This window comes from Squalius cephalus (assembly GCF_949319135.1).
Source record: "Squalius cephalus genome assembly, chromosome: 24".
Classification (NCBI taxonomy): Eukaryota; Metazoa; Chordata; class Actinopteri; order Cypriniformes; family Leuciscidae; genus Squalius; species Squalius cephalus.
The window spans coordinates 9,659,205-9,677,065 of NC_137145.1; the positions used below are offsets into that span (position 1 = coordinate 9,659,205).

Genomic DNA, 17,861 nt, shown 5'->3' on the forward strand with positions numbered 1-17,861 from the left:
ATGAGCTGTTCTGCAGTAAACTGTACTAACAGATTCTGCGGGAGTGGGACTTGATATCGCAGCCCCACTTCGCGCTCACTTCTGAGCAGACTCGAGACTCAAGATGACAGAGACATAACAACAACATATTGGGACACTGGCAGCTTCACTACAATTAAAGAGAGTGAAGGTGCGTCATCAATCTTTTTTACAGTCTATGACACACAAACACACACACACACACACACACACACACACACACTTCTACATCTATCTTTATGAGAACATTCACTGACACAATGCAATCTCTAGCCGCTTACCCTAACCTTACCGAACACAACTGAGTGCCTAACCCGAACCCTTACCCTAAACCTACCCTTAACCTAATTATAACCTTATCCCTAAAACCAAGTCTTGACCCTCAAACAGGCCTTTAAAGGGGTCTCAGAAAGTGAGGACCGGCCAAAATGTCCTCACTTTACTCTCTTTGTCCTCACTCCAATGGTCTAAAACTCAAACTGGTCCTCACAAAGATAGTTGTACAGTTGTACAAGTACACACACACACACACACACACACACACACACACACACACACACACACACACACACACACACACACACACACACACATTCTTTGATACTTGGAAAAGAAAAGAAAAGGTGTTTTAATATAGACAAGTCTACAGGGAGAAGCGTTGCTCCATCAACTAAAGTCCCAAGATCAAGACAATGATTTTACATAAATATCTCTGATTATAGGTAGAATAATAATATGCTGGCAGCTTAGTAGAAGGTAGATTATGAACCACATGTTTCTTCTCTTTTTTTTCTCTTAAGCATTTACCGCATTAACTGTTTTATTATTAATTCAAAATGAATATATCAAAGAACAACTAAATATTTTTGTTCATTAATGTACTGTGACTGTAAATTAAATCATTATTTGAATATTCTCTGTTATTGTGTGCATTTTTATAACAGTTCTTCTTCACAGGTGACACAAAAAGCCAGACAACAGCTGTAATGAGCTCCATGAAGTCAAACTCCTCTGCTAATGTCACCTTTGTTCGTCCTGCAACATTTTTCATCAAAGGCTTTTCTAATGTTCCACATGTGAAATACTACTATGTGTTCTTGTCTTTGGTGTATGTTGTGACAGTTTTAGGGAATTTATTTATCATGTGTATCATTTATTTGGCCCGCAGACTTCACACAGCCAAATACATTGCTGTTTTCCATCTGGCCATTTCTGATCTGTGTGGAAGCTCGGCTTTGATTCCAAAAATCATTGACACATTTTTATTCGAGCACCAGGAGATTTCATATGAAGCGTGTTTGGCAAATATGTTTTTTGTGTATCATTTCATGAATCTGCAGTCTTTGACACTACTTGTCTTGGCTAAAGACAGACTGGTTGCTATTTGTTTTCCTCTGCGGTATCATGCTATTATTACTAAAACAGTCATGTTTCTGATCATAGGGGTTATTTGGATTTTTTCTGTGACATATTTTTCTGTACTTGTAGGTTCTGTGAATAGACTCTCTTTTTGTAGATCTAATGTGATCGATAGTCATTTTTGTGATCAAGGCCTTGTCTATAAATTAGCTTGTAATGATAATTCTATAAACATTATGATGGGAAAAATTAGCTTTGGTCTCCTAATGTGCACACCACTGATACTGATAATTATTTCATATTTCTGCATTGCTCTGGCTTTGCTTAAGATTGCTCATGGTGCTGAAAGGATCAAAGCCATGAAAACCTGCACCTCACATTTCATATTGGTGGCAATCAGTTATATCCCACTTATAAGCAATAATATTGCAGCTGTAACAACACCTATCCATCCGAACACCCGGTTAATTAACAATTCCCTGACGCAGACAATACCACCTATGCTGAATCCCATCATATACACTCTAAAGACAGAGGAGGTCATGCAATCCATAAAAGAACTGTACAAACGAAGTAAGGTGAACACCACAAAAAGAACAAAGTGTACTAGGGGAAATTCAAAACAAAAATGACAGGTTTAAACCTAATCAGATGATCATTTAACAAATATTTTATTTAACAGAGTTGATTGATTTTGTATGTTCGATGTTGTAACAGAAGTAACTGTGTTAACAGGCCAAATATGTTTAAAACCTCAGGGTTGAAACCTAGCTGAGCTGCTTTCTGATTGCTTCCTTTGTTTGAAAACTACATAGGCCTATATAAAATTTCAGTAAAGATTCTAAATAATAATGCCTTGAAAATAGTATCCACATTTTCATCCATTGATTTAAGCTTAAAAATAAGTCAAATGAAAGAACATTTTTTCATTTATTTGCTTTAAATATTAAAGATTATTTAGAAATTCTTCTGCATCATGTTTATTATCTTGATGAACAAAAATATTCACACTCCAGAATATATTGATGTCTTGAATGAATCATTAGCTGGCATTTGTTTGAGCTATGATGACTGTTACCCACAAACAGTTTCTGAATTAAATATCCAGGGATGGACTCTAAACCCACATAAACAACATACTGACATACCAGATGGCAAGACACTATTTTAGGACTGCAACAACAATTTGATAATAAAAAGTCTTGATTTATCTGGTCTTTGAGCTATGCATGAAGAAAGTCTGAATAACGTTAGTTTACAGCAGTTACAGTTTCTATGGTGTAAGACTTGGTTTTTTCCCTTTCATGTTTGGTATCACATTAAATGTCTTAGTGTGGTTGGTAAAATGGTCTCAATTTCACAGCAGTCATTTGTTTTATGAAAAAGATTGAAAACTTAGAATTCTGTTCTCCTGTAGTGGGTGGTGTCTCTTCAAGATATCTGATTATCCTCTCCTCTACCCTGAAAGTAAATATGTAGTAAATATTTACAACTCTTTTGTTCTGGTCTGGGTATTTAAGGGAAACTGACAGAATAGTCTGTGGGAAATTCTGTAGTCAAAAGAACCCCATGCAGTGCTGTATCATTGTCTTAAAAACACTCACAACATCACTGTGTGTCCCATTGTCAGGTATGCATTTCTTACTCTTAAATTAATTTATGTATTTATTATTTTTGTATTGGCTTATTGTTTACTTCAATAATTGGCATAATACATTTTTACCTGACAAATAAAATTATATATTTGGTTTATTTTGTATTATTCTGAAATCATTATTTCTAGTAGATTAAAGTGGAGTCTGGTGTTACCGCAAATCTGTGCTCAGACTAGATCATACCGAAGGCCCAATGAATGGAGCATGGGGCACATAATCTGGGACCTTCCAATTTCTGACTATAACTGACTAAGCAAGTTCTACCAGAAAGACTCGGGAGAATTACTTCAACAAATCGTACATTTATTGACAGCTAAGCAAGCTGAAAATATACAAGTCATTTGGCGTAGGCCCTGTCCGTAGTGCATAATCCGAGGGTATCGGATCTGAAATTCCTGCCTGAAGACGAAGGCAGGGGCGCAGCCGACCCCCCTGGGAGGTATGGACAGGACCATCCTGGTGGTGGTGGGGAGGATGGGGGTAATCGTCGCTTCAGTATCTGCGAACTCAACATGTGTAAGTACCGAGCTTTTATACAGTGAGCATAAGAATATGATTGGATAGAAGTGAAGGCAATAGGTGACTTAGTAATTGAGTCTTCCCGGCAGAACTTATGCTAAAGCTTTCATTTCCAGTTTCGTGACTATAATTTTTTTTACACCTTTTGTTGTGAGGAAGCAGGGAGTGGCCTACTTAAAGGTAAATAGTTCACTTTGCATCCTCTGACTAAGATCTGAACTGACGAGTTTGTGTCCGTGAGCTCATGATTCGGCCGATGTGCAGTCTCTGTGTGACATCAGGTCCCTAATGAACAAATGATTGAAAGTATGGGATACCCAGAATAATCAAATATCTAACTTAATGCATAATCAATATTTATGATTAGTTCCTAATTAGAAACACAATCTAAATGTAATAATCATTAGAAATTGGAGTCAGATTAAGCCCCGAGCTAAAATAAATTTTAACTAAATTCTAGAAATTAAATGAACTTCACCGGAGTGCTGAAAAGGCATACACACATTATACCCTTGCCCACGCCGTTAGATTCTGTCGTTGGGCCGACGGGTGGTTCCTTACAAATAGTAAAAAAACATTTGGAAAATCGCGGATATCACAGCGTGAGAAAAAGAAGTTGTCAAAACAGGAGAGAACTTAAAGGCATCTAAGCGCCCATAAGCATAACATTGCCTGAAGCCTGATTGAATCACATTATTGCAACTGCGTGGAGCAGGTCCAACCACAATATTGCTCAGCATCGAGTGCAATTGCCTCAGACCTTTCGCCTTCACTCGACTATGGTGTCGACTATTTGAGAAGCCACCTATCGATCGCCATTGAGGTACACTCTTCAGAGGAAGGTAAGGTCCGCTGACATGCTCTTTCCTTCTGCCGCCGAGTCGCGGAGGCAGCTTAAGTTAATGTAGGAAGCTTGGGTGATGGGCCTGCGCCGGTCAATTCCCGCATTCCCCTTCGCCACCACAACACAGCAGACCCTTGCCTCAGAGCAACTCACATGGCATAACCAAGCCCCTGCCTCAGAGCAGTGGTTTGTCGTGCACAAACGCAAAAAAGCTTCTGCCACTTTCTCATTCACACGATATTTGCAGCCCCCAGCTTCAGAGCGGCTACGTGCTTTATACAGAGCATGAAGCACTTCAGTTACTTTCTCACTCATGGAGTGTGAGCAGCCCTCATCTCGAAGCTGTGGTTTGTCTGACATAAAGCACGATGTGCTTCGGCCACTCGTTCACTCTCAAAACGCACACCTCAGAGCGGCGATCTGTCATATATAGCTCTCCCCCCAGCATAGAACGATGATCTGTCTAGTATAAAGCACAAAATACTCTGGCCATTCTCTGTTCTCTCACCGGCTATGCCACTGTTTTCAGCGCTCTTCCTCTATGCGTAGCATTACCTACTACTGGGCCTGAGCCAGCTATGAAACCAGTAAACTTGTGGCGGAAATAACACCCTTTTCCAGTGTGAGGGAAGGGATGTTCCGCTGTGTGACAAACCTGGAAGAATCAGAATTGTTTTCTCTAGTTCAGTCTGTGCACTCCATCTGGTAGCGGCAGGTTACATATACAAAGAAAGGGTTGCTCCGTTTCAACTGCGTTATGAAGCTATGAAACGCCCCAGTGTTATGAGTGCATTATCAATTCGTTCTCTCAAACTGCTCGCACTGGAAGAGATCCTCTCGCAAGCTGGCCGGAGGACTAATTATTTCAGTGCACCTTGGGAAGGCTTACTACTGTATTCAGATAGACCTCATCACGGGGTGTTTCTGAGATTGCTTCATAGGCACAACTTGCCGCTTCGCAGTCCCTATGAATGAGAAAATATTCTGTGTACATTTATGGAATGTGTGATCGCGGCTCTCTCCCCTCTAAAATGAGTGGAGCTTGCATGCTGAATGATCTGGATGAGTGACTGATCATGTTTTATTCATAGAGTGTGTTTAACAATCAAAGATTTCTGCTTGTCAACCACCCAGAATCCCCTTCTTAGGAAGTGGAGTTGGGCTTTGTTGTCACATGGGCCCAGCACGGGCGGTAACCCTTGGAAAGCACTTTGAAGTGTGTTTATAGGAGTTGTGAAGTAGTTGGCGATTCCGATGTGGTCACCGTACTATTGCAATTTAGGTATTATATTATCCTGTGATGTGTAAGGCACTGGCACTGTCACTGTTTTTCTCTGCGTTACTGTGATAAACAACAGCGCTGGCGCTGCTGCTACTGCTGCCGCTTTGCTGTCATTCACCCAAGTTGTTCAAATAGGTCCAGTAGCTCAGCCTTCGAGCAGTGAGTTGCCTTTTTTTAAAAGTATTTTGGCCTAGATCATGTTATAAGGCAGCATACTAGGCTACTGTCCGGGCACTGACCAAGATGGCGGTTCCCGTCCCATTTTGGACATAGGACAGACTGAATCATGAAATGCGATGTAATGAGACTATCTGTAATAAGAAGTTGGTTTGTGTGGGCTTTAATTGGGGCATTAATTGGAAGCAAAGGAAAAAAGAGGAGCTTTCTGGACACTGGCACTGTTGCTTCACTCCTGCCCCTTCTTTCTCAAGTCTATAGGGAAAATCAACTAAAGTCCCAAGCTCAAGACAATGATCTGTTATAAATGTGTCTGATAGCTGGTATAATAATGAGATTCTGGCAGCTTAGTAGAAGGTAGAGTATGAACCATATGTTTCTTCTCTTTTCTCTCTAATCCTTATACTAGAATGGCATATAGGTTCAATAGGGTTATATCAAAGAACATCCAAACATTTTAAATGCACTTTGACTGGAAATGAACATTTTATTTGAATATTCTCTGTTATAATGTGCATTTCCATTACAGTTCTTCATCACAGGTGACACAAAAAGCCAGACAACAGCTATCATGAGCTCCATTCAGTCAAACTCCTCTGCTAATGTCACCTTTGTTCGTCCTGCAACATTTTTCATCAAAGGCTTTTCTAATGTTCCACATGTGAAATACTACTATGTGTTCTTGTCTTTGGTGTATGTTGTGACTGTTTTAGGGAATTCATTTACCATGTGTATCATTTATTTGGCACGCAGACTTCACACAGCCAAATACATTGCTGTTTTCCATCTGGCCCTTTCTGATGTGTGTGGAAGCTCGGCTTTGATTCCAAAAATCATTGACACATTTTTGTTTGACCACCAGGAGATTTCATATGAAGCGTGTTTGGCAAATATGTTTTTTGTGTATCATTTCATGAATCTGCAGTCTTTGACACTACTTGTCTTGGCTTATGACAGACTGGTTGCTATTTGTTTTCCACTACGGTATCATGCTATTGTAACTGAAACAGCCATGTTTCTGATCATCGGTGTTATGTGGATTTTTTCTGTGACATATTTTTCTGTACTTGTAGGTTTGGTGAATAGACTCTCTTTTTGTGGATCTAATGTGATAGATAGTTATTTTTGTGATCATGGCCTTGTCTATAGTCTAGCTTGTAATGATAATTCTATAAATATTATGATGGGAAAAATGAGCTTTTTTCTCCTGATTTGCACACCGCTTTTATTGATCATCATTTCATATTTCTGCATTGCTCTGGCTTTGCTTAGGATTGGTCATGGTGCTGATCGAATCAAAGCCATACAAACCTGCACCTCACATCTCATGTTGGTGGCAATCGGTTATATCCCAATTGTAAGCAATAATATTGCATTATTAACAATTCGTGTAAATTCAAACACTCGGTTAATTAACAATTCCTTGACGCAGACAATGCCACCTATGCTGAATCCCATTATATACACTCTAAAGACAGAGGAGGTCATGCAATCCATTAAAGAAATGTTCAAACGAAGCAAGGTGAACAAAAAGAATGAAGTTTAGTAGAAATTCAAAACAAAAAAATACAGGTTTCAACCTAATCTGCTGTGATCATTCAACAAATATCTAATTTAACAATGGTGATTGATTTTGAATGTTGTAAAAACTGTGTTGTAAATATGTTTAATACCTCTTGGCTGAAACCTGGTAAAGCTGCTATTTGATTTCTTTCTTTGAACAAAACAATTTACAAATAATTTCAGTAAAGTTTCTAATAATTGAAAATATTATTCACATTTTCATACAGTGATTTAAGCTTAACAATAAGTCAAAATAACTTTTTTTTTTGTTCATTGCATTTGCTTTAAATGTTACAAATGTTTTAGAAATGCTTCTGCATCATGTTTTTTATCCTTATGAACATACATGTTCACATTCAGGAATATATTGATGTCTTGAATGAATCATTAGCTTGCATTTGTTTTGCGGGTCACAATCAACTTCACAGATAGTTTCTGAATTAAATATCCAAGGGAACAAATTTTTTTGTTGAGAGTGATCCCAGACGTTGTAATGCAAGCATTTCAGTTAACAATTATTATATTATATTTTTTATAATTTAACAAAAGTAATACAATCAATAACTACAAAAAGCAACTAGCCTACATAACCCCAGAATACAGTATAGCCTATACATGGTACACATATATTTTGCCATATAATAACATAAATCTATAAACCATAGACTGTAATAAAAGATTGATGATGTGTCACCACTTCCTTCCACTGTAGAAAAATTAAGCCAAAATATCCCAGAAATGGTTGTTGCCGTATTCAGTGCTTACGTCATTTGGAGCCCAAATCTGCTCAGTGGTGATCCTGATGTAGAGCCGCGGTATCAAGGCCCCGCCTATACTCTCAAGCACAGCTGTCAATCATGAGTTCCCTTTCGAGAGCGGTAACTCTAAAATTGCGTAGCAACGCTGCGAGGAACTCCTCCCTTCTCCACTTTTGTTAAAATCTTATGGGCTAATGCCAGCTTGGAACAGCTGGCCAATTGTCGTGAAGTATGCAAATACTGACAGGCTCGCGGACAGTATAAAATGCACGGACGCGACAATTGCGTCAGAATCTATTTCTTCACGCTATCATCATGGAAGCTGCACCAGGAGACCTAGGAATCTTTTTCTCTACGCATCCGATGGCGTCAACTTGGCAAATTTGTGTGGGCCCCATCGACCTGCCCGACGAACATGAGTACTGCGTCGCCTGCCTGGGCCTCGCCCCTAAGAACCAGGAGGGAAATGGTTCGTGCTACAATGGGGAAGAGGCCCACTGCCGCCAGCGAGCCGCTGGTGGTCCCTCCCCCGTCTGGAGGCGAAGATGACGACGGGGCCTGGAGCCGCCACTCCTAGCGGTGCGGCTATTGGCTGACTGTCTGTCTCTTCCGTGGTTGGTGTAGCTTGACCCCGTTTCTCAGGGCTTATCTTCACTACCCTCACGGAGGGATTTAATACAGTTCCCGCAGCATTGCTAACGCAACTGTTCCAAGCTGGCATTAGCCCATAAGATTTCAACAGAAGTGGAGAAGGGAGGAGTTCCCCGCAGCGTTGCTACGCAATGTCTCGTTCCCACCTCTCAGGGATCCGAGGTTACGATAGTAACCAGAGACGTTTTCATTACATTTTTAAAGCATCAAATAATCATGAGCTTACACTCCATTTTTAAAGCATGATATAATCAAATAATCATGAGTTTATACTTCATTTTTAAAGCATCAAATAATCAAATAACATAATAGAAACAAATGTACTGGAAAATCCAACACTTGAACATAAGTCAGAATTATAAGAACTACCTAAAATGACAGAAACCATCTTCAGAAAATTTTGTTTGAAGTGTAATTGCATTTTTTAGTTCGGCTTGCATCCCTTTCGATTACGTTGAGAGGGCAGCTAGGGATTTATGAACTATACTGCAGCCAGCCACCAGGGGACGATCAAAATGCTTTGGCTTCATTTTTCAGGAAGAGTGCAGCACATTTGCTATAAACCAAGGACACACAATGACATACCACTCGCATGTGTGCGCTATGCAGAAAGAAAGTCCATTAGTTACGTCAATTTACAGCAGTGATAAACTAGTTTTTATGGTATAACACAATAGGAAAATCGCAGAGGTCACCAAGTGCCACCAACAAGTTGTCAAAACAGAGTATTTCCATTTATCCATATTTACTTCACACTACTCTTCTGAAAAATCCAACATTAATCAGCATGGATTCCATGCTGGTCCAGACTGTTTTATGCTGGTTAGTGCTGGTATAGTGCTAGTCCAGGCTGGTTTATGCTGGTATAGTGCTGGTCTAGCTGGTGGACCAGCATATTCATGCTGTTCTCAGGCAAAACAGAGCTGGTGAAGCTGGTTCACCAGCATGGTCTTGCAGGGTTGAGTGTGAGTGTATGCAAGCAGTGTTTTGGGGGAAATCATTGTTTTTGCTTGCATATTTCTATATTTAACACATTAATGATGTAAAGAACAATGTAAAAAACAATATAAGGTTCAAATATATGATTTATTGAATTATATTATTATAACTTTGTAAACGTTCTGCTGAAAGTAGAACTGAAAATTGTAATTGTTTTACTTATGATTACATTATTAATCAATGTTATTAGTAAACTGGTAAAAAGTTTCTGCTCATCTCTTCTGTTCTTTCCTCTCATCTTCAGTGATTCTGCTTGTTAACCTCAGGTGTCTAATGCTTAATCATCACTTGTAGAGTGAATCTACTTTATTTCACTAACTGCAGCATTGCTTTGGTGTTACTTTTACTCTCTATAGATTAGGATCATATTTGAAAATATATGTTTGTTTTCCTGTGTAAACATGTAACCAACAACATGCATTTTTCTTTATTAATTTGTTTGTTTTTTTTTAAATACATTTAGAAAATTGTCTTGGTCTTTAACTACGAACACAGACTAAGAAACGTGATATGTAACACATACACAAGTTTTGTTGTGGTCTTGCTGGGATCATACCAGCACCCAAAATACAACATATGCTTGTCCACCCCCATACACAAAATAAATATATTTGAAATATATTTTCAGAATATATTTTGAAATATATTTTTGGAATATATGCAAATATTCTAAATTGGCCCTAAATATGTGAATATATTTATATGTCAATATATTTACTAACAACATATATGTTCATATATGTTTTAACTTTTGCAAATTGTTTCATTTGAAATATATTTTGAAATTTAAAAAGTTAACATTTTCACAAACAAACACATTTTCAATTTATTTTTTACATTTTTATTTATTTCATTTTAAATATAATCAAGATACATATTGTAAATGTATATATTGTATATAAATGTACAATAAATGTATATATTGTATATGAAATACTATTATTTGAATTATTTTTACAGAATTGAATACAGTTATTTAATAGTGTGTGTATGCAGTGTTAGACACTGAGTTCTATCTATTGTTTAAGTGTACTTCACTGTTGGAGTGTCACTATTATACTTGCATCATAAATATTGTGCATATTTTCAATATTTAAATGACTTCAGGAAAGATGTCAATAAAACACAACAATAAATCTAATAATTGTACTTAGTGTTAGGTACGTGCCACCTAATATGGCCTAATAGTTCTAGGAAAGCAACTATCTGACATTTTACATTGCAGTCATTTAAATGTAAGTACAGTATTTATTATAGCTGTGTGTCATAATACATATGGTAGCCTACTGTTGTGTATAGGGGAAAAGGTAGAGGAATTACTATGATCAAAATACATTTTCGACCCTTCTTTAGCAAGCTAAACATTTTATGACCATATATTTTGTCATATATTTTACATTACATGTTATAAATGTAAATATATTTCACACTTAACATCATATATTTTTGTTATATTTCAGAATATATTTCAAAATGATAAATATAAGTGAACAACAATGCAAATATATTTCAATGTATTTGGAACATATGCCACATATATGTTTGACACTTTAAAATATATTTCAATATTTTTTTTTTTCTGTATGGGCCAGCACACCAGCATCCCAAGCTGGTCCCAGCATGCAAAACATACTTTATGCTGGTCCACAAGCACACCAGCATACCCTGCTGGGATCCCATGATAAACAATAGCACTGGCGCTGCTGCCACTGCTGCTACTGCTGCCGCTTTGCTGTCATTAACCCAAGTTGTTCAAATAGGTCCAGTAGCTCAGCCTTCGAGCAGTGAGTTACCTTTTTTTATATAAGTATTTTGGCCTAGATCATGTTATAAGGCAGCGTACTACTGTCCGGGCACTGACCAAGATGGCGGTTCCCGTCCCATTTTGGACATAGGACAGACTGAATCATGAAATGCGATGTAATGAGACGTTCTGTAATAAGAAGTTGGTTTGTGTGGGCTTTAATTGGGGCATTAATTGGAAGCAAAGGAAAAAAGAGGAGCTTTCTGGACAGTGGCACTGTTGCTTCACTCCTGCCCCTTCTTTCTCAAGTCTATAGGGAAAATCAACTAAAGTCCCAAGCTCAAGACAATGATCTGTTATAAATGTGTCTGATAGCTGGTATAATAATGAGATTCGGGCAGCTTAGTAGAAGGTAGAGTATGAACCATATGTTTCTTCTCTTTCCTCTCTTATCCTTATACTAGAATGACATATAGGTTCAATAGGGTTATATCAAAGAACATCCAAACATTTTAAATGCACTTTGACTGGAAATGAACATTTTATTTGAATATTCTCTGTTATAATGTGCATTTCCATTACAGTTCTTCATCACAGGTGACACAAAAAGCCAGACAACAGCTGTCATGAGCTCCATTCAGTCAAACTCCTCTGCTAATGTCACCTTTGTTCGTCCTGCAACATTTTTCATCAAAGGCTTTTCTAATGTTCCACATGTGAAATACTACTATGTGTTCTTGTCTTTGGTGTATGTTGTGACTGTTTTAGGGAATTCATTTACCATGTGTATCATTTATTTGGCCCGCAGACTTCACACAGCCAAATACATTGCTGTTTTCCATCTGGCCCTTTCTGATCTGTGTGGAAGCTCGGCTTTGATTCCAAAAATCATTGACACATTTTTGTTTGACCACCATGTAATTTCATATGAAGCGTGTTTGGCAAATATGTTTTTTGTGTATCATTTCATGAATCTGCAGTCTTTGACACTACTTGTCTTGGCTTATGACAGACTGTTTGCTATTTGTTTTCCTCTACGGTATCATGCTATTGTAACTGAAACAGCCATGTTTCTGATCATAGGTGTTATGTGGATTTTTTCTGTGACATATTTTTCTGTATATGTAGGTTTGGTGAATAGACTCTCCTTTTGTGGATCTAATGTGATAGATAGTTATTTTTGTGATCATGGCCTTGTCTATAGTCTAGCTTGTAATGATAATTCTATAAATATTATGATGATGAAAATGAGCTTTTTTCTCCTGATTTGCACACCGCTGTTATTGATCATCATTTCATATTTCTGCATTGCTCTGGCTTTGCTTAGGATTGGTCATGGTGCTGATCGAATCAAAGCCATACAAACCTGCACGTCACATCTCATGTTGGTGGCAATCGGTTATATCCCAATTGTAAGCAATAATATTGCAGTATTAACAATACCTGTAAATTCAAACACTCGGTTAATTAACAATTCCTTGACTCAGACAATGCCACCTATGCTGAATTCCATTATATACACTCTAAAGACAGAGGAGATCATGCAATCCATTAAAGAAATGTTCAAACGAAGCAAGGTGAACACAACAAAAAGAATGAAGTTTAGTAGAAATTCAAAACAACAAATACAGGTTTCAACCTAATCTGCTGTGATCATTCAACAAATATCTAATTTAACAATGGTGATTGATTTTGAATGTTGTAGAAACTGTGTTGTAAAAATGTGTAATACCTCTTGGCTGAAACCTGGTAAAGCTGCTTTTTGATTGCTTTCTTTGAACAAAACAATTTACAAATAATTTCAGTAAAGATTCTAATAATAAAGCCTTGAAAATATTATTCACATTTTCATACAGTGATTTAAGCTTAACAAGTCAAAATAACTTTTTTTGTTCATTGCATTTGCTTTAAATGTTACAAATGTTTTAGAAATGCTTCTGCATCATGTTTTTTATCCTTATGAACATACATGTTCACATTCAGGAATATATTGATGTCTTGAATGAATCATTAGCTTGCATTTGTTTTGCGGGTCACAATCAACTTCACAGATAGTTTCTGAATTAAATATCCAAGGGAACAACTTTTTTTGTTGAGAGTGATCCCAGACTTTGTAATGCGAGCATTTCAGTTAACAATTATTATATAATGTTTTTTATAATTTAACAAAAGTAATACAATCAATAACTACAAAAAGCAACTAGCCTACATAACCCCAGAATACAGTATAGCCTATACATGGTACACATATATTTTGCCATATAATAACATAAATCTATAAACCATAGACTGTAATAAAAGATTGATGATGTGTCACCACTTCCTTCCACTGTAGAAAAATTAAGCCAAAATATCCCAGAAATGGTTGTTGCCGTATTCAGTGCTTACGTCATTTGGAGCCCAAATCTGCTCAGTGGTGATCCTGATGTAGAGCCGCGGTATCAAGGCCCCGCCTATACTCTCAAGCACAGCTGTCAATCATGAGTTCCCTTTCGAGAGCGGTAACTCTAAAATTGCGTAGCAACGCTGCGAGGAACTCCTCCCTTCTCCACTTTTGTTAAAATCTTATGGGCTAATGCCAGCTTGGAACAGCTGGCCAATTGTCGCGAAGTATGCAAATACTGACAGGCTCGCGGACAGTATAAAATGCACGGACGCGACAATTGCGTCAGAATCTCTTTCTTCACGCTGTCATCATGGAAGCTGCACCAGGAGACCTAGGAATCTTTTTCTCTATGCATCCGATGGCGTCAACTTGGCAAATTTGTGTGGGCCCCATCAACCTGCCCGACGAACATGAGCACTGCGTCGCCTGCCTGGGCCTCGCCCCTAAGAACCAGGAGGGAAATGGTTCGCGCTACAATGGGGAAGAGGCCCACTGCCGCCAGCGAGCCGCTGGTGGTCCCTCCCCCGTCTGGAGGCGAAGATGACGATGGGGCCTGGAGCCGCCACTCCTAGCGGTGCGGCTATTGGCTGACTGTCTGTCTCTTCCGTGGTTGGTGTAGCTTGACCCCGTTTCTCAGGGCTTATCTTCACTACCCTCACGGAGGGATTTAATACAGTTCCCGCAGCGTTGCTACGCAACTGTTCCAAGCTGGCATTAGCCCATAAGATTTCAACAGAAGTGGAGAAGGGAGGAGTTCCCCGCAGCGTTGCTACGCAATGTCTCGTTCCCACCTCTCAGGGATCCGAGGTTACGATAGTAACCAGAGACGTTTTCATTACATTTTTAAAGCATCAAATAATCATGAGCTTACACACCATTTTTAAAGCATAATATAATCAAATAATCATGAGTTTATACTTCATTTTTAAAGCATCAAATAATCAAATAACATAATAGAAACAAATGTACTGGAAAATCAAACACTTGAACATACGTCAGAATTATAAGAACTACCTAAAATGACAGAAACCATCTTCAGAAAATTTTGTTTGAAGTGTAATTGCATTTTTTAATTCGGCTTGCATCCCTTTCGATTACGTTGAGAGGGCAGCTAGGGATTTATGAACTATACTGCAGCCAGCCACCAGGGGACGATCAAAATGCTTTGGCTTCATTTTTCAGGAAGAGTGCAGCACATTTGCTATAAACCAAGGACACACAATGACATACCACTTGCATGTGTGTGCTATGCAGAAAGAAAGTCCATTAGTTACGTCAATTTACAGCAGTGATAAACTAGTTTTTATGGTATAACACAATAGGAAAATCGCAGAGGTCACCAAGTGCGACCAACAAGTTGTCAAAACAGAGTATTTCCATTTATCCATATTTACTTCACACTACTCTTCTGAAAAATCCAACATTAATCAGCATGGATTCCATGCTGGTCCAGACTGTTTTATGCTGGTTAGTGCTGGTATAGTGCTAGTCCAGGCTGGTTTATGCTGGTATAGTGCTGGTCTAGCTGGTGGACCAGCATATTCATGCTATTCTCAGGCAAAACAGAGCTGGTGAAGCTGGTTCACCAGCATGGTCTTGCAGGGTTGAGTGTGAGTGTATGCAAGCAGTGTTTTGGGGGAAATCATTGTTTTTGCTTGCATATTTCTATATTTAACACATTAATGATGTAAAGAACAATGTAAAAAACAATATAAGGTTCAAATATATGATTTATTGAATTATATTATTATAACTTTGTAAACGTTCTGCTGAAAGTAGAACTGAAAATTGTAATTGTTTTAGTTATGATTACATTATTAATCAATGTTATTAGTAAACTGGTAAAAAGTTTCTGCTCATCTCTTCTGTTCTTTCCTCTCATCTTCAGTGATTCTGCTTGTTAACCTCAGGTGTCTAATGCTTAATCATCACTTGTAGAGTGAATCTACTTTATTTCACTAACTGCAGCATTGCTTTGGTGTTACTTTTACTCTCTATAGATTAGGATCATATTTGAAAATATATGTTTGTTTTCCTGTGTAAACATGTAACCAACAACATGCATTTTTCTTTATTAATTTTTTTTTTTTTTTTAAATACATTTAGAAAATTGTCTTGGTCTTTAACTACGAACACAGACTAAGAAACGTGATATGTAACACATACACAAGTTTTGTTGTGGTCTTGCTGGGATCATACCAGCACCCAAAATACAACATATGCTTGTCCACCCCCATACACAAAATAAATATATTTGAAATATATTTTCAGAATATATTTTGAAATATATTTTTGGAATATATGCAAATATTCTAAATTGGCCCTAAATATGTGAATATATTTATATGTCAATATATTTACTAACAACATATATGTTCATATATGTTTTAACTTTTGCAAATTGTTTCATTTGAAATATATTTTGAAATTTAAAAAGTTAACATTTTCACAAACAAACACATTTTCAATTTATTTTTTACATTTTTATTTATTTCATTTTAAATATAATCAAGATACATATTGTAAATGTATATATTGTATATAAATGTACAATAAATGTATATATTGTATATGAAATACTATTATTTGAATTATTTTTACAGAATTGAATACAGTTATTTAATAGTGTGTGTATGCAGTGTTAGACACTGAGTTCTATCTATTGTTTAAGTGTACTTCACTGTTGGAGTGTCACTATTATACTTGCATCATAAATATTGTGCATATTTTCAATATTTAAATGACTTCAGGAAAGATGTCAATAAAACACAACAATAAATCTAATAATTGTACTTAGTGTTAGGTACGTGCCACCTAATATGGCCTAATAGTTCTAGGAAAGCAACTATCTGACATTTTACATTGCAGTCATTTAAATGTAAGTACAGTATTTATTATAGCTGTGTGTCATAATACATATGGTAGCCTACTGTTGTGTATAGGGGAAAAGGTAGAGGAATTACTATGATCAAAATACATTTTCGACCCTTCTTTAGCAAGCTAAACATTTTATGACCATATATTTTGTCATATATTTTACATTACATGTTATAAATGTAAATATATTTCACACTTAACATCATATATTTTTGTTATATTTCAGAATATATTTCAAAATGATAAATATAAGTGAACAACAATGCAAATATATTTCAATGTATTTGGAACATATGCCACATATATGTTTGACACTTTAAAATATATTTCAATATTTTTTTTTTTCTGTATGGGCCAGCACACCAGCATCCCAAGCTGGTCCCAGCATGCAAAACATACTTTATGCTGGTCCACAAGCACACCAGCATACCCTGCTGGGATCCCATGATAAACAATAGCACTGGCGCTGCTGCCACTGCTGCTACTGCTGCCGCTTTGCTGTCATTAACCCAAGTTGTTCAAATAGGTCCAGTAGCTCAGCCTTCGAGCAGTGAGTTACCTTTTTTTATATAAGTATTTTGGCCTAGATCATGTTATAAGGCAGCGTACTACTGTCCGGGCACTGACCAAGATGGCGGTTCCCGTCCCATTTTGGACATAGGACAGACTGAATCATGAAATGCGATGTAATGAGACGTTCTGTAATAAGAAGTTGGTTTGTGTGGGCTTTAATTGGGGCATTAATTGGAAGCAAAGGAAAAAAGAGGAGCTTTCTGGACAGTGGCACTGTTGCTTCACTCCTGCCCCTTCTTTCTCAAGTCTATAGGGAAAATCAACTAAAGTCCCAAGCTCAAGACAATGATCTGTTATAAATGTGTCTGATAGCTGGTATAATAATGAGATTCGGGCAGCTTAGTAGAAGGTAGAGTATGAACCATATGTTTCTTCTCTTTCCTCTCTTATCCTTATACTAGAATGACATATAGGTTCAATAGGGTTATATCAAAGAACATCCAAACATTTTAAATG

The 17,861-nt window shown here is 37.4% G+C and overlaps 3 protein-coding genes across 3 annotated transcripts; all 3 read left to right on the top strand.

Moving 5' to 3' along the window:
- Positions 1-1,004: 1,004 nt before the first annotated feature.
- Positions 1,005-2,009, top strand: LOC307152141 (olfactory receptor 51E2-like; the record flags this gene model as incomplete). Its single annotated transcript, XM_079860548.1, has 1 exon — positions 1,005-2,009. One exon carries the CDS (start codon positions 1,005-1,007, stop codon positions 2,007-2,009), a length of 1,005 nt encoding a protein of 334 aa, XP_079716674.1.
- Positions 2,010-6,425: 4,416 nt separating this feature from the next.
- Positions 6,426-7,400, top strand: LOC307152143 (olfactory receptor 51E2-like; the record flags this gene model as incomplete). Its single annotated transcript, XM_079860550.1, has 1 exon — positions 6,426-7,400. One exon carries the CDS (start codon positions 6,426-6,428, stop codon positions 7,398-7,400), a length of 975 nt encoding a protein of 324 aa, XP_079716676.1.
- Positions 7,401-12,195: 4,795 nt separating this feature from the next.
- LOC307152144 (olfactory receptor 1E16-like) lies at positions 12,196-13,212 on the top strand (the record flags this gene model as incomplete). Its single annotated transcript, XM_079860551.1, has 1 exon — positions 12,196-13,212. The coding sequence occupies one exon, from the start codon at positions 12,196-12,198 to the stop codon at positions 13,210-13,212; it is 1,017 nt and encodes a 338-aa protein (XP_079716677.1).
- Between the last annotated feature and the right edge of the window lie 4,649 nt (positions 13,213-17,861).